We start from the raw sequence: 21076 nt of genomic DNA on the forward strand, positions 1-21076 counted from the left end.
CTGTCCTCAAGGCGTCTGGGGCAGCATGCCCACCCCCCGCTATTTATAGCCTTCTCTCCATCACATGACCCCCCCCAGTGCCACATCTGATCTGCTTGGGGTCGAAGCAGGTGTGAGAGCGGTGCGGGGGAGGGTTGGGGAGAACCTGCAGGGCAGCCCCATAGGGAATTCCCTCAGCAAGGCCAGCAGCGCCATCCCCCTCCCTGGTCACTAGGAGGCTTCAGTCCCAAGCCACTAGCCCCTCTACACATCATTCAACCATGAGGAAAAGCTGCTCAGCATGCTCTCAAACCTGTGCTCCCCAAGGGCTGCTCTGCACCCACTAAGCACCCAGCCTTTGTTCAGTGTATGGAGAGTTGGGGGTGGGCTGCTGGACCGTGACTCGGTCTGGACACACCGGACAGTAACTCACCTGGGAGAGCAAGCACTGCTTCTCTGCCATCTTCCCCCATTGGGCTGTTCTCAGCTCTGCATCTACCCAAGGCTTAGTTAGCCGTCATCTGTGGCACCAGCTCTCCCAACCTAATTTTGCTTCCTCCTCCAGCTCTGCCTTTTGTGTCTGCAGAGGCTGCTAATAACGCTTTGGTGGCACCCCCTTAACCCCACCCTCATCACCCAGGGTGTGAGCACAGTGGGAAGCAGGGGTAATAGCCTTTCTCCCACTTCCCAGACCCTATGTGCCAGCCACACCAGCCACCTGGATTTATAGGGAGGGACTGAGCTTCCACTCTACTGTGGAGTGCCCACTGTCAGGGCAGGTTAGATAACACGGGACAAGGGCAGCTGGGCCGGGGGCACAGGGGAGGCAGGCAGCGACGAGAGTGTTTCTCATGTTGAGCCCGACACACATAAAAGATGACAGGGAAGTACTTCTGCTCTTCTTCCCCTTTCAGGTCAATAAATAAGATTTGGCCAAGGCCAAACTGCCCTTTCTGGCATCACATTTTTTATTTAAACCAATTTTCCTGGGATGTTCTTTCCTTTGTGGACTCCTCACTATAGAAGAAAAGGTGTAATAAACATGAGTCATTGTGTAGTGTTGGATCCATTACTAAGTGGGGTCATTTCACGACAGTCCAAGTTCAGGGACCACAGAGCAGGGACACCAAACAGCTGGTCTACAATTAATTTTGACCTAGGTTGGATGGAACTCTCCAAAGTGGGTTGGAAGATGGATTCCACTAAAAGCATTTTTTCTAACGTAAATCCTACAAGCCTGAAGGCATCTAATCACCCACAAAGATTCCAAATGTGTGATGACTGAGGGACTTAAGGTAGATATCCATCTTCTCTGCAGGCAGAAAATAAGCAGAGATCTAAGGGGTTGATGTGAGAGGAAAATAATACTGTGTTAATAAACAGGCCAGAGTGAAATGATATTCTTTGGGAGCTTCAGAAACCGAAAGGATTTTCACTTGTTTATAGAGTATGGCTTTCCTGAGGGCAGCCAGTTTTTATAGGGACTTGGTAATCCCAAGAGACAAGTATTTAACACAACTAGTATTTTTTCACTACTGCTGAGAAACTCAGGTCCTGGCTGTTTATGGATTCCAAGACCTGAAGGCAGAGATCAGTGGGACTGGGAAAACCCTCAAACTCTACTAAACCAAGTAGAAGTACCAGCTTCAATTCTAAAAATCAGATTCTGAAATTAGGCAGGTCAAGGAAATCTATAGCTGCTCATGTTGGAGGGGGAGGATTTGAGGGTAATTATCTTGAGTTTGAGATTAGAAATAGTTAGAATCTTACAGGTTATCATACTGGAAAACAAGAATATCAAATGCAAATGCCCCCTGGGTACAGCGCTTAGGTTCTTTTTTGGATGGCCAAAGGTGCATTTCTGGAAGTTCTGCACAAAGCCTCACAATTTGAAAACAAATTCGTGAGTGTGCATGCATTCTGTAAGATATGTATATTGTATAAGACAAGCTTTCTTATAGGGTTTTAAATAGATCTTTTTGGGGTCCATGATACTCAAAGGTTAAGACCTATCTGCTTATGGAGTTGCTACTTAAAGGAAGGCTGTCAAAAATGACCACATGGGACATGTAAGGAAAGCCTGTGCTGGGGTGCAACGTGGTTGTGAGTCAGACCTGTGGTATTCCCACATCAAAGCATCAACTTTCTTCCATTGCTTTCAGACCACCTCTTCAAATGTGACCTCCCCAACCCACTGGACAATAAATGCACCATCACGTTTTGAGTCATCATTTTCCCTCTGCACACGCAGCCTAGCATGGCACTCCAGCCACCTACTTTCTGAAATTTCAGGCCAACTGCAACTTCCTCTGAACGCTTTCTCTTTGCGGCTGTGCTCGCTGGTCGTCGTTTCTCCTGTTCCTCACTGGACCTGGCCATCCCTATCCTTTACACATCTTGGTCCCTTCGCTGGCTCTGCATGTGAGGCTTTCCTGATAGCATTGACAGGTCTCTTTCTCCCTCTTCTGGTTTTTTAAACATGATGCACTTTCCCCTATTATCTACGTACCTCAAGCTAAGACAAACTAAAGTCTAATCTCAGGCTCATTCTCCCAGCTCACTGGGAAAAATCTATAGCCCAAAACAGCGAGGGAAAAAAAATAATCTCATGTTAGGAAGTTACAGAAACAGTATTAAGAATGCATACTCAAGCTTGACACATTTCACATTCTGGCCTCACTTTCCTTAGAAAGGCAATAACAAGGGGGTTATGGAGATAAAAGAAGGCATCCAAGAAATTTACCATAGTGTTTGCCCCTACAGTAAGCACTTAACATTAACTTGCATTAAACAAGTTCATTCTGTGAGATAGTTAACAATTATCAAGCTTTTGTACTGTGTTAACACTGTGTGATTTACCATGTTATCACCACATTCAATCCTCATAGGGACCTTTCAAGATAGAAACAATTTTCCTCATTTTTAGATAAAGGAGACAGAGGTTCGGCATGGTTAGGTACTTTAGCCAAGGTTTCCCAATATCTCAACAGGCGGAGCCAGCATTCAAAATCTATTCCAGAGTCCATGCCCTTAAAGCCACATGATGAAGTGTCTGTGCCTCATTTTCCTCTTCTGAAAAAAGTGGGAAAATGACTACCTCATGGGCTGTGGGGGGCCAGGTGGTAAAGCTCCAAGTGACCCCCCAGTTGTAGTGGTTACGACATCTACCTCCTCAAGCTAGACACCTTCCCTCTTCTTCCCTTAGAAGCACAGCTCTGCTCTGACAGTGCGTTTCATTTCCTCCAGCTTTCCTCTCCCTACTAGAGGAGGCAGGATGGGGCGGGGCAGCCCTGGCTCAGGGGGGGGATAATTTTAGCAGAGAATCCCCTGGCAGAGGTAAGCAGGGGGAAGGGAAGAGAGCTATGAAATTCAACTTGACACCCTTAGTCAAGGGCAGGGGTGGGAAGGACATGGAATCCAGCTCAGAGAGAGAAGCTGTTTCCCCAGTTCCCAATACCACACCTCCAAAAAGGTTTCCTCTCCCCAAAATGGGTACTTATGTCACTCCCACTATTCCAGCACTTTCTTAACCTCTCCTAGAATAGACTTTGAATCCCTCCCTTCTTTGAGGATATCCCACTTTTTGTTAAAGTACAACCAACCAGTTCAGTCTGCTTCTCATGCCTTTTCGCCCCAATGTTCTTCCTCAGTCCTTCCCCTCCATCCAATGACATGCTTCAGCTCAACGTAACCTCTTTTTGCTCTTTGTCTTCTGCATTCCTCGACCTTTTCCCAGGTGCCACAGATGCTTTGTACAAAATTTCCCATCTCTTGCTAACCTTCTGTGGGCCATCTGCACTTGCCTCTCCAGGGACCCACTTTAGATACACTGCACTCCACAAATTTTCAATTTCTGCAGGCCACAGTGCTCTAGAACTCTTACAATCTATACCCACCCAGGAAAGCCTTAAATCCAACTTGGACCATATGAATTCTATAACCCTTGTCATTTTCCTATTCTAGCCCAGTCGGGTTCTCCAGCCGCCATCCCAGAATCTAATCTAGAACCAACACTGCTTGCTAATGACTCTTTCACCGTATCTGATGATGAGAAGTCCCTGTGCTAACCACAGTTTGGGCAGCTGCCTGTGGCCACGATGAGAAGGGCCTCTACTTGTATACAGAACAAAGATCACACACAGCTACAAAGAAAGAAGGGGTGTTTAGCGCCGGGTATACCTTGTGAGGGGATGATGATGTTCTAGGGTGCTAAGGAAATCAATGTACATGGGCTTCAGAAGATGAGCTACAGAACAGATGTCAGGCACACAGCAGTAATAAATACGAACATTTATTTGGCACCTGATGGCAATACAAAATCCTGGCAGTGGGAAGTAGAAAGGTTCTATCACCCAAATACTTGCATGATACTGACTGGCAGCAAGTCCCTGAACCACCTGGCTCACGGAGTAACTGTTCACGAAGCACCTGAACTACTACAGCCCGACCACTGTGCCAGACACCACGGCGGATGTGGAGGAAGTTGTCTCACCCATGACATCTGTGTTCAGGAGCTATTAATACCAGTGGATGAATGAAACACAGAAAAACATATACAGTAGAAAAATTAAATTGTGTGAATTGCCAAAAGGGAAATTTTGTCCAGAAGATTCTAGCTAGGGTTGTTTTCTTCCTTCCTTCACTCAACCAATATTTCTACAGACCTACCGTGTGCCAGGCACTGGGTACATACTGTTGAACAACAGACAAGGTTTCCATCCTCATGGAGCACACACCTCACAGGGGAGAAAGAAGTGGACAAGTGAAGTAAGCAAACATGTCATAATAAATTGTGAGAAGTGCAATGAAGGAATTAAACAGGATGTAGTAATAAAGAAACACAGGAGAAAACTAAAGAGATAAATGGCCTGGGAAGACCTCTACAAGAAAGTAGCATTCAAGCCAAGATTTGAATAAAGAAGCCAATCAAACCATGTGTGGTGAGAGGTGGAGCTAAGAAGACCCTGGAAAAGTGTCTGCATTGGTCCAGGACAGGAAAGGGCTCAGGAGGTTTGAGAGACAGAGGAAGCCACTGCGCTGTGACTCAGAGGGAAACCAGCACTTACTGAAGTTCAAGGGGAAGGCAGGGTCCCTGTGGACCAAAGTAACAAGTTTGGATTTTATTTGAGGTGCAATAGGAAATCACAGGGCTCCAAGCAGGGAGTGACATGGTCAGTTTTGTATTTAGAAACCAAAACCCAAAATCTGTCACACAGAGATTAGAGAACGGAAGTAAAAAAGGAGGCCTTAAAGAGCAGGCAAGTTTCACAAAAGCAGATTTAAGAAGGCTTCTAGGGTAAACAAGTAACATGTGAAGCAAGATCCTCCCTGAAATGGAGACACATGTGAAGGGGAAACAGGCACTATAAAATCAAAAGGGGACTGGGTATTGAAGCAGAAAGCAGGAACAGGTACCACACTACATCCTTGAGCAGTCAAATGACCCAATTAGGTGGTATTTTAGATAGATTTGGTGGCAGTAGGAAACAGGATGAAATAAAGGGAAAGAGGGAAGAAACAGGAAGCAAGGAGATAACAGTGAGGTACCTTTTATGGAAAGGACATTTCAGAGCAAAAGGTGACAGGTCACAGAATATGAGGAAGCAAACCATTCTTATCTGCCTCTGCTGACACACTCCTGTTTTAGTAACCGAGCTCAGAGAAAGAACAACCAATTAAAAGATCTCTGGAACTTCCATGGACAAAGTTCAGTCAGTTACAGGTGCAAGGCATCAAACCTCAAGCTCTGTTGGACTCCTTGAGCCCAGAGGAACTAAGGGTGATGCTGAAAGACTGGTGTTGAAAAGGTAGCCCTGCGGTAGGATAGGGACGCACGTGTCATTTCCACCCACACAGCAGTGTCACTAGACCAAATGAAAAATGCCTCCATTAAATCAGGAGACCTTCCAAATGTCCACTCTGAAGACAAATGGGGCTGGGATGTGAAGGAAAGCAGGAGATGACCTCTGAAGCACCTTAACTAATGTAATAAAAGCAATTACCAAAGTGAAACCTATAAAGGTCCTGGGGCAGGAAGTGAACACAAACATCGAGGAAATCCACATGCCCTCTCCCCCTACAATGCTGTGTTCATAACATCATTCACCGGGTCCCTCTGTTGCAGCCCGACACTCCCAGTGATGAATCCTGCCAGAGACGCCCTACAGGGAGAGCATCACAGAGGGACTGGCCTGCAGTCCTGGACTTCACGGCAGAGATGATGGGCGTGGGAACAAGCCTGGGAGGGTCCCAATCCCTGAGGGGGAAGAACAGAAACCGTGCATCCTGAAGATAAGAGGCTCTACCACTCCTCCTGTGGTCCCGTGGCCTCCATCCAACGGGGATGATGAGGATGGCATCACGTGGGAGGGTGTCCTGGGAACAGATAGAGGTGATGGCACAGAGTGCTGCAGTACTCAGACATCTCCTTGCAGCGGTGGAACTCTGTGCCAGGGGCGTAGCCTTCACGCTCCTTGATAAGTGCATTCACCTGGAAAGGAAGAAACCAATGGTCCAAAGTCTGCAAATCAGGTGGTTTCATCATCCCAGCATAACAGCAAGGGTAGAGAGACTATGAAAAGACAGTGCAAGGGAGCAGGATGGTAGAACACTGGAAATGCCAAAGGTTTACTGGGTCAGATTGAGCCAACTTACCTGCACAAGCATATCAGCCACGTGCATGTTACAGGCCCTCTCAGAGAACACTTGAGTGAGGGCCTCAATGTACCAGGAACCCCGTTTGGTGTTTCGCATGGCGGCAGTCCCTGCAACCAGGACAGAGTTAACTAGTGTGAAAGTCACAGGATACCCACATACGGCAGATGTCCTAAACTAGACTTCCATGGCACCTTGTACCCTCCTCATCAGAGAGCCCAGCATGAGAAGTCCACGTCTTAGAGAGTATAATCTTTTGGATCAGTCTTTCAGAACTCGTAATACCTCTGAGGCAGGCGTAGCCACAGATCATGTCTGAGCGAGTGGGCAGGCGCATCTTCAGCGACCCCTCTTTGCCAGCATCACTCTCCTCACACTCGGGGAACCTGGCATGGTTCTTTCCATCTTGCTGGTCAACCCCAAGATCTGTTTCATCTGTGGAAGGCAAACAGAATGGACAAAGATGTTATTTCCTCCCATCTCTCTTGAGCCTGTCCCAGGGAGGCCCAAGTTCCCTACAACCTTGATTGGGAAGAGCCATTTCCAGTGTTGCCTCCAACCTATGGCTGATGAATTGAAAAAAAAAAATCATTACTCCCCTTCCTCTCTCCACATGTCTCCATTGCTCAGGGGGTGCCCACTACAGGCCAGGAACCACACTCAAGTATATGCACAAATACATGGTCTGAGCTTTATCCTTTCTGTGTAAGACAGGAAAAGTGCTGAATCAAACACTCCTTCATAAACAGACCTAAAAATGTCATGCCCATGATTCACTTGGTCAATTAGCAATATCCCTGGAAATGAGGGTGTTTTTTACATTGCATACACAATAAAATGCAGATACATTTGATTATTATAAAAAAGAAAAATTAAAAACCAAAAATATGATCACCACGCATGCCTACATAAAAATTACCTCACATCTATGTATCAATAAAAAGTTATAAAACTACGCATAATCAGCTACTTCCAAGGTGACTTAAATCCCTTACTACTTGTTTACTAATTTCATAAGCCCAAATTGTAGCAGGCATGCAAAACTTAAGAAAAGGAAACTTAAAATTGGAATAATTTGACTTTTTTCTCCCATATAATTGAAAAAGAACCCTATTACTCAATTTTAACAGTAGTTTCTCAACATGCCCTGAGTACATGCCCAGCCTCTTGAACCAGGCCTTATCTATCCCAGACAAATAGTTTTGATGATGATGTTCTATTTTGGGGTGCCCAGGGGTGTGCTCAGGGTTAAGCGAGATGGGAAGACACACAGATCCACACACCAAAGTCAGGAGTACGCTCTTTTATGGTATTTCTCGCTCCATGTCATCTTCGAGAGCGTAAAAGGAAAGAGAAGCTCGAAGAACCGCGGGGAAAGCGATCAGGATTCACGGATCCAGTAACAAGTCACTGAGCACCTGCTACGTGCCAGGCCTTCTTCTGTTTTGAGCTCTAGTCATGTATCCCTACACAGTCAAGAAAAGGCTCTTGTCCTCACGGAGCACCAGTGTGGGAGCTGGTCAGTGGGGGCGCAGGGTGGGGGGCACTCTTTACAGACGTCAGTTATATTCACTCAATACGAGAGAAGACAGGTGAGGTCAAATCTTCAAAGGAACACTGGTCATCTCTTGAAGGATTTAATTTTAAGAGAGAAAATTCAGAACACCCCAGAATAGAGCAATTTCTCCCTATTCCGATCTAATATCATACTTATCTCTAAATGTAGGAGGAGAAAGTGATCACAGATGTCTTTCACTTAATTTTGCTGCTAATATTAAAGGAAGTAGGCTAAGCTGAATGTGTTCTTAAAGAGAAAGAAAACTCTTCTCTTTACTTCATACCTCCAGACCTATTAATCAGTAAATGTTATTGGTTCTTTCTTCACAATATTCCCCTTATCTGTTTTCTCTATTACTGCCACAATTTTTTAGGCTGATTAATTTTCATCCATTCAATATTTACTAAGTGGCACCATATATCAAGTAGAGCTCAGGGCCTGGGGATACAGCTGGTGAATAAACAAGCACATTCCTGCTCTTATAGAACCTATTCTTAGCACACCTCCCTGCCATGGTACTTGCCCTGACGAAAAAAATTCACCCCATCATTTCTTACTTGAGCTCCCAACAGCTCCACACTATCTTTTGTAAGTCTACGATCTCAGCCATGACTAAAGGTTTATGAGCAGAGGGATTTATGTCATGGGCCAGCCATATACTACATACTTACACAGATGCTCGGTTTTTAAACCAGATCCAGGCATCCTTATGGCCCCACACACCATGACACGGTGGGGGAGGTTTTTTTAATGTCAGTGTGCTTGCTCCTCCTTTCCTGAAGGTCCTATCGACTACCCTACACCTGTGTAAATCCTATCATTCTGGGTTCCAATTAAGCCTTTACACAATCTCTTCAAACCAAGCTGACTTAAAATGATCTATTCCTTAGTGTTTCCTCCTGTCTGCAGTCTGTGTCACTGACTTCACCCTTGATTACTTGGAGCCTTTCAACTATTCTCAAGCTACTTCATGTGTTTTTGCTTTATTATCCCAGCAACTGGTAGGTTCTTTAGAGAGATACCACATTTTCTTCTGCTTTTGTGATAGTACCTAGTGTAGTCCCAGTCATGTTACAGAACTTTAATAAATTATATCTTTTTAGTGATATTACGAGAGTAACAGGATTAACCATTTCCATCTGTTGAACATGCAACAGATAAAAAAATTTGAATGTTAGGATGAAGTGACCTTTAAGTCAAACTGTAAAACCCTTGAGGGCACTGGTCATATTATAACAGGCATAGCCAGAGATTTTTGTGGCTGTACTGAGCCTGAGACTGTGCTGAGTCCTTCATTAGTATTATTTCATTTAATCATCACAAGTAGGTCTGATGATTACCTGTATTTTATATCAAGGAAACAAGGTGGAAGGACATTAAGTAAATTCTCTTACTTAACATAACTAACTAACTAGTCAGGAGTAGAGTCAGAATGTGACTCCAGAGATTGAACTTTCAATTATCACTGTTTTCCTCCAGGATGAGAAGCACGGCTGCACATCTTCTGTGCCTAGTGTCAGAGTCCTGGCTATTAAAGGGGTAAAACACCTTATGTGAGAAAGAGGAGGATGGAAAAAGCTCATAGAAAATTAAGAGCCAAAGGCTGACATGGGGCTTTTGCACTGCTATCCTGCATGGTACGTGAATGATGAAGAGAAGAAAGAAGGCAAGAATGCAGTGTAGATGAAGAGAGAAGAGGAGAAAGAGAAAGGGGGGAAAAGAGATGGAAAGGGCAAAGAGGAAGGGTATAAAGTGAGAGGGATAGGAAGAACAGACAGAAAATCCTGAACTGGAACGAGTAACAAAAGGAAGTGTACCAGAGTAAATAAGCACAGGAGAAGAAGAATTCTCAGGAAGGAAGGCAGAGGACATGGCGGTGCAGAGAGCTGACCAACCTGAGAGCCATGGGCTTCCCAAGTCCCAGCACACCCCATGCATCGGGAGACACTTACAGAGCAAGAGAGGCGGTGGCAGCAGTGAACAGAAGGAGGTGCCCAAGGGATCCAATAGCACCTGAGAGGAGCAAACAGCAAAGTGAGAGCTGGTGGGAGGCCGCCCAGGAGCCACCACCCGGGTGTTGGTCAGCCAGGGCACTCACCTCCACGGCAGGCCTGGATGAAGAACATTTTCGGCTTGTTCTGTAGGCTTGGGCAGTTGGCATTGTCAAAGAGCTGAAAAATCTCTTGTAGCTGCCAGAAGGAAATAGGGGAGAAGTGGGGGTAAGTAGACAGTAGATCTCCTGAGTCCTGTGTACACAATAGCAGCCATCACTGGAGAGACAGGCAGGCAGATGAAGAGACCTGGCCTCCATAGCTGCCAGCCACAAGATAACACGCACCTGAAGCAGTCTGCCATCCACACCATAGACGCCGCCCTCCACGCCATGAGACAGGAGGGCCACTATGCAGGAGTCAGTGACACGGTGAGCAGGTAACTGGGCAAAATTCTGAAGTTTCTCTTGCATTTCCTGTAGGAAAGACACCTGTTAGTGCTGTTTACTGTGGTCAGCACCAACATAAGCTTTCCTTTGGTGTTTGAAACCCTAAGCTATTAGAAGATAAAAAGTTTTCTGTATATTACTGTGGTCAATAACAAGAGAAGTCAGAGACCCTTTGAGACGCTGAAAAAAGCTATTGACTCACAGTACTTCAGACACAGAATTCTGAATATAACTTCACGAAATTCAGACTCACTGCAATATGTTAAGAACTCCTGGCTAATCATGAACTAGTTTATCCATTCCCCAATCATCAACCAGATACTTCTTTAGAGCATATATATATATACATATGTATATGTATATATATGCATATAAATAGCACATGAACTGCCACCAGGTGAGCTGTATCACACTTACCCAGCCACAAGAAAATAAACTGCCCTGTGACAAAGAGCTACCAGGATCACCATGATAACAGAGAATAGCAGTACTTCCATGATGTTTTTGTCTGAGACTAAGTTCCCACACAGAGAGATGAAGACTGTATGAAACGCTTTGTTCAGGAAACAGCACATTCACTGTACAGAGGATCTGAACAGGGCCATGACTATATACATGGGCTACAGGATCTGACGAAATGAGGTTAGACGCCTGGGTTCATAAATTAGAACAAGTTACTTAGCCTCTCAAGGCTCTAATACCCATTTTATAAGAAGATAATTGAGAGTAAATTTTCTCGAAGTTTGTGAAGATTAAATGAGATACTGCGTAGAAAGAGCTTATAACTATGTCAAGCACATATTGCAAATATCTGCTATTACAATAATACACACATCTAATGAAGAGTAGCAATGTTGTCAGTTTTTCAAAGAAACTTAGTACTGGTCAACCTTGTAGTCCAACTTAAGACTCATTTTTCTTGCATTAGGTTGCCACACATGGGTATCAGTCTACCTTAAGCATCTGGCCCACCCAATGCAAAGTTGTACTGTATCAATAACATAGGAATCTGACACAAATTGTTAAGCCTCTGTTTCCCTCTACAACTCAAAATGTATTGCTCTGAGATGAGCAGAGAGAAAACAAGTTCATTTACTATGAATTGCTATGGAATATAACAAAGCTGGATCTGCTAACTAGGCAGAACAGTCACAACACACACACATCTGATGATACCACAGGGAAGCCTACTGGCCTAACACAGTGCACTGACTCTTGAAGTGTGGTCCCTATTGCAGCACCTGGGAACTTGCAGGAATGCCAGTCTGCGGCCCAGCAAACTGTGGTTTAACGAGTCCTCCAGGTGATTCTGATGTGCTAAAGTTTGAGAAGTACTGATCTATTTATTTGGAGTATTTGTTTGCAGATAAATGAGACTCAATTATATAAAAGACTTGAGAGCCTGCAACTTAACTGGAAAAGGAGAAACTGGCTTTGCTGTAAAGTATGTATACTTCATGGGCAAACAGAAGTCCAATATTCCAAAATATTGGAAATATTAAGGTAATAAGATACACAAAATACATTGATTTCAAGAATATATAATCTCAAGAGAAAACTTAAGTATGACTGCTCCTTTGGAGCTGAGTATAATAGAATTTAACATATAAAGGAAATAAAAATATATGATTGGCACCTACTCATGAGCCTTTTGAACTCAGTGAGATTATTAGGTTAGTAAATAGAGGACAATAAAACCCAGATTTGTAACTGAATTTAATGACTAAACTATTCAATAAAAGGGGGATATTCATTTGCGAGAATTTTTCCAAAAGTAGACCAGCTTGAAATAGGATCTTTAGATTTATTTCTGATAAAACAACAGTACTTCTATCAATTGGAGGGTACTTAACTCTAGCATTTGTGTTTTTGGCTGGGGGTTAGAAGACACAAGAAGAGGGATGAACCTATGAACCCTCTGAAATTATATGCAAACTTTCGTGGGAAGCTGCCTTTTCTAGGAATGACCCATAGCTTGTCCCTACATTTTCGAAGCAGTCTGAAAACCAAATGCAAGTCAAAAAACCAATACAACGTGGTAAAAGGAAACTTGCCACTTTAAATTGTGTATTGTTTCCTAATATATGACAAATCACAATTTTGGAACTCATGAGATGCAATGAAAAGACTGACGAGAAACAGAAAACCTGAAAACCTCCGAGAGTAGGGAGATACCAGAATGCTTTCCAGTACCCTTCTCTAATTCTCTAAGCTACACTACTTCTGATTTTTAAGTGGATTATTTCTAAAGTCAAAAAGGTGTAAAGGCTGGGAGAAAAGAGGATCCTACTTTTTTGGTTCTCTTTGCTCCCAAATAATTATATGATAAAAGAACTGAGTCTCTTGAGAAGTACTGCCACTAAGAAAGCATTGCATGCAGATGCCTAGTTCACCAAGTTATCATACTCATTGTAACTACTTGGTTTTAATTTTAACTGAGTGTTTGGTCACTGTCAGTAATTGATTCTGCAATGTCCTCCTCACATTTTTAAATCTCCAGAGCTCAGGATTAGGTTTCAGGGAAGGTTATATCCCAAGGTTCAGTCTGAAGCATTTGCTTTTGCTACTCTAATCACTTAGTCAAAGATCTCATACTCTCTCATTGGAGTATCTCTCCTACACCAGTAATTCCACCTTGACGTCTGTGGTTCTGACTTTCTCTGAGACCCTCAATTCCGTGTGTTTCCCATCTTCCTCTGTATGCAGTCACTCACTCATCAAGCATTGATAGTACAATCATGTCATTATACCATTTCCATATATATTCTTTCCCTTTTGGTCTGCTATCTTGTCCAGGCCCCCACTTAGTACTGGCATTATGATATTAACTCCAAACTGGATCCCCCACAACTGGCCTCCACTTCATTCTTCACAGCAGTGTCACAGCCATCTCCCTGAATCACCACCGTGAGCATTACCACCTTTCTATTAAGAATTACTGATGATGTTCGAATGTCAAAACAAGGAAGTTCGATTCCTCTGAGAAGACATCAAGGGCCTGTGCATTCTGGTCCTTGTATCTCCAATTTTATTTTTGGTCCTTCTTTGCCCCAGCCATTTGGTTTGCCTACTAGGCCTCTGACATCACACACTCATTTCTTGTCTGTATGCTGCACTCCCTGCCTAGGATCCCTTCGCCATTCCTCTCTGCTTTAGTGGCTTCTATCCTTCAAGGCCAGCCCAAGTGACCCCCTTCATTTATCCTTCTGACCATATCTCCCAGGCAACTGTTTCTCTTCACTACTGTAGAGGACACTAATAATCCTTAGTCCTTAGGAATATAAGGGGACACACTTCCATTTTTGCTATGTCAAGCTTCCTCATCTAACTGAGATTCCTTGAACTCAAGATACACACCTTGAAGTCTCTCTGGTGGCTAACAGTTGTCCCTGTCCCATTATAAGGTGCTCAAAATTTAACCACCACAACTGAGGTGCAGAATGATGTGGCCAGAGAATCATAATAGGTTCCTGTATCTACATCAGGTTTACTATAAATGGGGATGGTATTGTGAAGTGGGCTCAGGGCCCATCAAATATACTTACGTCTCTATAAAACAGTACTATACAGCCAATGGGGTGATTCTGGCTTACAACTAGAACTGTCAATATAAAATGCCTTCACAATTTTATAAGAGTTAGAAAACCATGACACAATAAATTCCTAACAAAACAAACAGCTAGACCAAAACTTCTCAAGAAACATCAACTGCATTCTTTTGTTGGGTTACTTTCTAACAGTTCCTCTGTAAGAATTAGGGCGATGACCCACCCTTACTCCCTTTGTACCCAGCAGGCTCCTCAAGAAAGCCTATAACGCCCTTGGATGCTTGATCACTAAAGAAGCTGTGCCAGTCATGGCTTTGAAGCAAGGGTGGGTTCATTCCTTTGTGTGCGCTATTACTGAGAAGCCGGTAAAAACAGAGTGTATGTAATACCTGGATGCTTACAGACAAAACTGGCCTTAACAAAAGCATATATAATCATTCTCACAGAAGCAAGTAGTTGAGACAGAAACATACTACAACGATGAAGACAAAATAAAGATTCCCTACCTCAACAGATCAAAGTGAATCTCCTAGAAGCTTTAATTTTACTGTTGACATTCCCAGACTATTTGACTACTAGCAAGTTTAGTAAACTACTATTAATCTGGAAAGAAAATGAAGAATTACTATCAATTTACCAACAGGCTAGTATCAACTGCAAAACAGAAATACTCAAAGGTAACAAGGTTGTTCAGTGCAGCTTGGTAACTGATGTTAGTGGGGAATAACATATAATGAAAATACTTATGATTTGCTGGAATCTAGTTCAGAAGTAATCTACCCTAAAATCTGTCTTGTGGACACACAACATAAGAATAAGGTAAGGAACTTCCTCATATGTTAACTCATAAAACTGCCACAAAATGGTATTTACAAGAATAACTGTAGCAAGCTTTCATTTGCAAGAATTTTATCTGCCAAAATAATCTTTTGAACAGTAACTGGACTTCTAAGTAGCAATATCAACCAAGAAGTAAATGTCCCATGCCGTCCTGGGAGGCTCACAAATACCTTTTCTGAGTTGGTTGGGTGAATCTCAGAGTCTCATCTTCTAACTAACTGGGAATCCAGTTTCTGAACATGTAAAAATGAGAACCCAACCCTGGACTATTATTACTCAACACTGAAGCAGCTGGCTGGCCCTATTTCTTTTCTTTTTTTTTTTTACTAGACTGACAGAAGAGAGGCATAACAGAGTGGGTAAAAAAGGAAGGAGAGAAAACAACTCGAGAAAGACACTGCAGCACACAGAGGGGCAGCGACTGTTTCCGGCCCCAAAGTGTTGCCTGGCCTTCTCAGGTACACGCAGTGTTTCTTGCATCAAGTACCTGTGCAGTCTGGTCAAGTAGAACATGGACTTTGTAGCCAAGGAGCTTGAAGAGGGTGACTAGGGTGCTGTGGTCCACATCTCCTCCAGAGCGAAATTCCAGGTCTTTTTCTCCAGTGAAGTGCACATTGCTCAGCACAAGTGCCAGGCCACGAGGCCGAGACTGCAACCTATAGGCCTGGCAAAGGGAGGCCAATTAGACCATGAGCTTCCTGAGGAAGGAAACTAGGTGAGACATTTCAAGAAAACAAAGACATCACACTCTTTTTCTTAACCCCGTAAAGTTAATATAGAGAAATGCCCAGAGGAGACATTTGATCAACGACTTTGACTGATAAAGCAGGAAGGAAATGTATATGCAAACTAAGTTCGGATGCCCAGGAAAGGTACCCCATTTCCCAACTCTTTCCTCTTGCCATTGTGCAAGACTCACCAGCTGGCAGTGTGTTTGATAAAACTCAGGAGTACAAGGCTTCACCTGAAGGCAGGGAGGACCATCTCCGTTGTCTAGGGAGTGTTCCACATTATCTATGGCATAGAGAGCCGAAAAACTAGCCCACAATTCACATGTCAATCCTAGTACTGCACTGCATCTCAGGAGCTCTTCTGAATTAGGATTTTAATAACTACTGTTTTTGCTCATTCTCTTAATCTGTAAGATCCACGAGGGCAGAGACTTTATCTGCTTTTGCTCACTACTAGATCCTCTACACTTAGCCTCCATATAGTGTACTCAGCCCACTTACCAGGATATCTGATAAAAAGCCTTGTTCTAATAATCACCAGGCTACTCAATTCACAGGCTAGTGGCCCCCAAGGTAGACTTTTCTCATTCTAAATGACTCAGCTTTATAGAAGAGACAAGTGAATCATGTGTAGAAATTTCTTGTGTAAGTTGCTTCAAGGGCCAATTACCATAAAAAATCATCTGTGATGGAAGATAAATAGGCCCAACCAATGCCCCACCTAAACTGTCCTACTGGTCTCTAGCAAATTCACTCATGGGACTATTCCCTGTGAGGGAAAATAGGTAGGTATCACGCTGGGGCAAAGTCAAGAAATGGGCAGTCAGTCGGTGGGCCCTTCATCCCATAATTCTCACCGGTAGACAGGCGGAGCTGCTTGTGAGGGGGACAGGACTCATACACCGGGAAAGGGAGATTCAAGTCGTAGTCACAGCTTAACTGTAAGAAATCAGGACCCACCATAGCAAGCCTTAGGGAAATTGTCCAGTCCACATAAAACAAAACTCTAGTTTCCCTTACTATCTCAAAAACCCCTTCCCACCAAACTAACCCTTCTCAACACATGTCTTGGGCTCCATACCGGTGGGAGTACATGCTGAAGTCCAGAGAGAGTTGTGAGCAACAGATTCTCCAGATGACCCTGCTTGGTCTCCCTCAGGGCCACACAGAAGGCATCAAAAGCCTGGGGACCCCTCTTGGGCAGCAAGTTGAGAAGTTCCACATTCTGGCCGAAACTGCCCACTTTGGCCTAAGATACAAGATTAAAACATGAAATCCTATTCACTTATCTGGCGATAATTCCATTTCTCCAGATGAGCTTCCTGGTAATAGCATCACCCATTTTAAGAACTCCTTTCACAGGAAAAATACATGATGGGGTAGAGTCCTTCCTATCTTCTTGAATCAGTATCTTTTGTTAAATGCTCTAGGATAGAAGAGCCATTTTCATTTCCTCAGTAGCACTCTGCATCCTTGCCATAATCATACTCAGTTCCTACTCCTACAACCAATTTATTTGGCTTTTATCTTTTGCCTCCAGATACCTGAATGTGCTCCCTCATTTCCAAGGTGATGATGTCCTTCTCCAGGAGGTGTTCTAACAGTTCACTCAGCAACATCTGTTTGGCCAGCACCACTCGGTTCTTTTTCAGGGCTTCCTGATGGTCAGGATGCATGCCACACACGCCCAATAGCCTATGGGTAAAAGGTGGAGAGAAAAGCTATGAAGTATAAGATCTGGCATAGAACAGTGGAATGGAAGAGGTGTGGGTAGGAGAACAAAAAGAACATGACTTACAATAACCAATACTAGGCATATTTTATTGAATCTGGTTAAAATAAAAAATGTACTAAGCAGGAACACATTGATCATAAGGAAATGATGTACTCTTTATGGAGTAAATTCAACTGAGACCATCTTCTGAGATGAATGGTCTATCTAGGGGGTAAAATATCTATTTTGACAATAATATATACACAAGCACACATGTTCATGAAAAGGAATATTTCTGACAGACCAATTTCAGTTAAGAGATTATTCTAGAAAATATTTCATGTTACTTATCTAGGCTGCTGAAAGTGATGTAAATTTAATAATTTCATGGGTGAGGAATAAATAATATGATACAGTGGCAAAAATTCAAGCCAGTGGCCAGCTCTAATAAACAATAAATGAGACAGACAGATGTACAGACTCTTTCTAACATATTTATATCACTTATAACTATGTTTTTAAAAACTTTTTCCTGCGACAAAATGACACTAGAAATTATCAGAATCTGTAAGACCTGGGATAAGCAGAAAGTATGGCAGACAGCTGTAGTATGTGAATATCAGTGATGAACACAATCAGTGTAACCTGAAATCTTTAAAGAGTTAAATAAAGCATACAAAGGCTAAATTATTTTGGCAATTAATTTTACTTACTAGAGATATCTTTATTTCAAGGATGTCTTAGTTTTGGTTTGAAAGGAGACCAGCTTCTGTTTATGAACTAAAAGAATCCCATTTCCAATATATATCATCACTGTGCCTGGTTTATATACATCTAGAGCTTTCCAGCCTGATTAGTCAGTTTCTAAATACATGAGAACAGTAGGGGCCTGATGGCAGTGAGACAGGGATAAGGCAATAGTTTCAGTTTATAACTTAAAAACTCATTTAAAGATGCTTCCTGATTTCAAAGATGTTACAATGTGTATCTTAGAATCAGTGAACTACCATGCATTTATAGGATGGACCTGGCTTAACTCTAGGTTAGAGATTTATACAGAGGAGGAAAAAGCAGTCTTGGAAGAGCTGAGAGCAACCTAAGAAGAGATTGTAAGGCAGAAGAAATGGTAAGACATTCTCAGCCATGAAAGCAGCCAATTTGGTTTAAATTTTGGGTTTAGGACAGTGATGTCTGAAACTCCATTTTAACTTCTTGTTTCTGTTCTATACTCAAACGTGTGCTACCCCAGATCCTCTGTAAAAACCTGCTACATAACAACACGATCTACAGAAATAAAAGATCACCTTAAGAATCACCTTAGAACACACCGAAGTAGTAATACATGAACTCTGGTAAAAATAAGTGTCATTAGGCCAACCACAAGATAACATCACACATGGGTGGATATGCTGTGTATTTCCTTAGGATACATAATCAACGGTGGAGCAGGTTCATTCAGGTTTCTTCCCTTAGTTTACTAGTAGCATTTTTTTCTCCTTAAAACTTTCTCTTCCCTTGGTTTTCATGACACCATTCTCTTCAGCTCCTCTCTCTGCTACTATGCTTTGCCTTAAATGTTGATATTCCATAGGAAGCCCCGTCAAAAAACCTCTCCCTATTCAATCTCATCCATACTCACAATTCACTGACTCCCAGCCTTTAACCCTTTAAAGTTCTAGACTTAAATTTTCAATCATTCATTAGGTTTCATCTGAAGAATAATCCACTCTCCACACATCTGATCCTCCCTGTATTCCACATGACCCAGAGTCCCAAATGTGAATTTTTCAAAAGTAACCACAATCTCCTCGAACTTGAGAATACATCTGGAAAGGGAGGAGCGGGTGGGGAAAAGTACACAAAGGAAGTTCTAAAGTCGTGATTTTGTGTCCCTTTGCAGATCAGGGCTCCTAAGTCCTCCATTAATCTTCTAGGCCTGGACCAGGAGGCATTAAAGTACATTATCCCGGGGGATGTCTGCCATGAAATGATCTCAAAGACACACTCGAAACCTCAGGAACCTCCGTGTCCTTTCAAAGTACTGAACGCCCGAAGCCTGTGCTTTGAAAACCTGGTCATCATATCCAAAGCGATACGGATCATGATATATTCAAACCAAATCAAACGCACTTCAAGCAGAACCTCGAGGTCTGCAAGTCTCATCGGTTTTTAACAGAGCAAAGTTTCTCAGAAGGGGAGTCAGGGGTAAGGCAGGGTGTTGAATCTTTAAGAGAGGCCGAGATTTGGCTCTCCTGGGATGAACAAAGCGAGCCTGTCTCTTTGCTCATGAGCCAAGGCCAAGAGGAGACCAGCCGCCGCGCGCCCCTCGCGGACTCAGCCCTGCCTCCCACCCTCGGCAAGAAGCCATCGACACCGATGCTTCCAGGGACTCCGAAGGGTGGGAGGGACTCCGAAAGGTGGGAGGGCCACCGCCCGACGCCCGAGTCTCGCGGTCCCCACCCCCTGAGCCCAATCAAGGACCTCTGGGACCCTCGCCACTCACCTGCGCCCTCTGTCAACGGCCATTAGCCCCTTTGGCTGGACGGCGGGACAGGCGCCGGCGCTAGGCGCCGCCATCTCCCACTTTTCCCGGGCTGTTGCCGCACCACCTATAACCCAAACAAACCAAAAGCCGCTACTTGCTCCGCATCCCTCCCCCTTCCGCCGGCCCTCAAGGCGTCTGCGCGTTACTTCTCTAGTTCCAGCCCGACGCTAGGCTGACCGCGCCTCCGCCGTCGCCGATGCGTGCGCAGGCGCAGAGACGGCCTGGTGGGAGCCCCGTCCAATGGGGTCAGAGAGCGCGCCCTGCGGAAAGGGAAGGGGCGGGACGAGAGCGAGGCGCTGCCGCGTCCTACGCGGGAATACGATTGGTTGTCGGTTCCCGCGGAAATCGCGGCTTCCGCCCCTGCGCCTCTCAGCCCGCCTCACCCCCCTATTGCTAGAACTTTGTCGAGACGGGTGTGGCCATCCTTGTCTTTTTATTCAAGTCGAACTCTGGGGCCAGGGTAAGGAGATGGAGAGCACTACAAGGCGCTGGACAGCCGCGCAATGAATGAGGGCCTGAGTCGGGGCGCGCGCACCCCTGAGGAGGGTGGGCCAGCGATGGCTGAGCAGCTCCTAGTGGCTAAAACCTACATCACAGCCGCAGCGCAGGATTCCAGAGTATCTGGTGTTGGAACCTGAGGAAGCAGGGCAGGGGGGCTATAGCGGTCAGAGCACAGGAGTGAGGCCGAAGCGATGAGGCACAGTGCTGGTGGCTCCAGCGCTTCATGATAGCTGATTCGAGAGGGATCTTTAGAGGCTCCTTCCTGCCCTTGTCAACAAGCTCACATTTTATCCTTTCTGTCTCTTCATATCCACCCGTTCTCAATATCAAAGCCCCTCCTCCTGGGACAGTTTATTCCACTGCTTCACGAAGGGGAGCTCTGCACCGGAGACTGCCCTCTACCTGGGGCAGGACCGTTAAGCTGTGATTAGCTTTGCTCCACTTGGAGGCTGGGCACATCAGCCCGCCCTGCCTGCATTCATTCCTGGTCCTGCACTCTGTCTACATGGCTTTCCACCCCTGACCAGCAGTTGTCCAAGACTGGGACCGAGAGACATGTCAGTGCC

General features: G+C 44.3%; 1 protein-coding gene across 2 annotated transcripts; it reads right to left on the reverse strand.

Annotated features, from left to right (window-relative positions):
* Window positions 1–4254: 4254 nt before the first annotated feature.
* On the reverse strand, window positions 4255–20198 carry CASP2 (caspase 2). 2 transcript variants are annotated; one of them, XM_073238309.1, is made up of 11 exons: window positions 19968–20198; window positions 17295–17445; window positions 16832–16999; window positions 16608–16689; window positions 15939–16033; window positions 15507–15683; window positions 10530–10658; window positions 10290–10380; window positions 6919–7068; window positions 6634–6743; window positions 4255–6469 (listed from the first exon to the last, which is right to left on the reverse strand). In XM_073238309.1, exons 1-11 carry the CDS (start codon window positions 20039–20041, stop codon window positions 6338–6340), a joined length of 1359 nt encoding a protein of 452 aa, XP_073094410.1. In that variant the 5' UTR covers window positions 20042–20198; the 3' UTR covers window positions 4255–6337. The 2 variants fall into 2 exon arrangements, with proteins under 2 accessions (XP_073094410.1, XP_073094411.1); XM_073238310.1 differs by lacking the exons at window positions 4255–6469; window positions 6634–6743 and adding an exon at window positions 10144–10204 and having other exon boundaries at window positions 6939–7068.
* Window positions 20199–21076: the final 878 nt, after the last annotated feature.

Source organism: Manis javanica, chromosome 6, assembly GCF_040802235.1.
Source record: "Manis javanica isolate MJ-LG chromosome 6, MJ_LKY, whole genome shotgun sequence".
NCBI classification, from domain to species: Eukaryota; Metazoa; Chordata; class Mammalia; order Pholidota; family Manidae; genus Manis; species Manis javanica.

What these genes read in the sequence shown, in the direction of transcription:
- CASP2 (XM_073238309.1), bottom strand. Translation starts at nt 20,041, where the DNA reads ATGGCGGCGCCTAGCGCCGGCGCCTGTCCCGCCGTCCAGCCAAAGGGG. An exon ending in GCCGTTGACAGAGGGCGCAG is followed by an intron (nt 17,446 to 19,967) that starts GTGAGTGGCGAG and finishes TTTTACCCATAG; the next exon opens with GCTATTGGGCGTGTGTGGCA. An exon ending in TGGCTGATATGCTTGTGCAG is followed by an intron (nt 6,470 to 6,633) that starts GTAAGTTGGCTC and finishes CTTCCTTTCCAG; the next exon opens with GTGAATGCACTTATCAAGGA.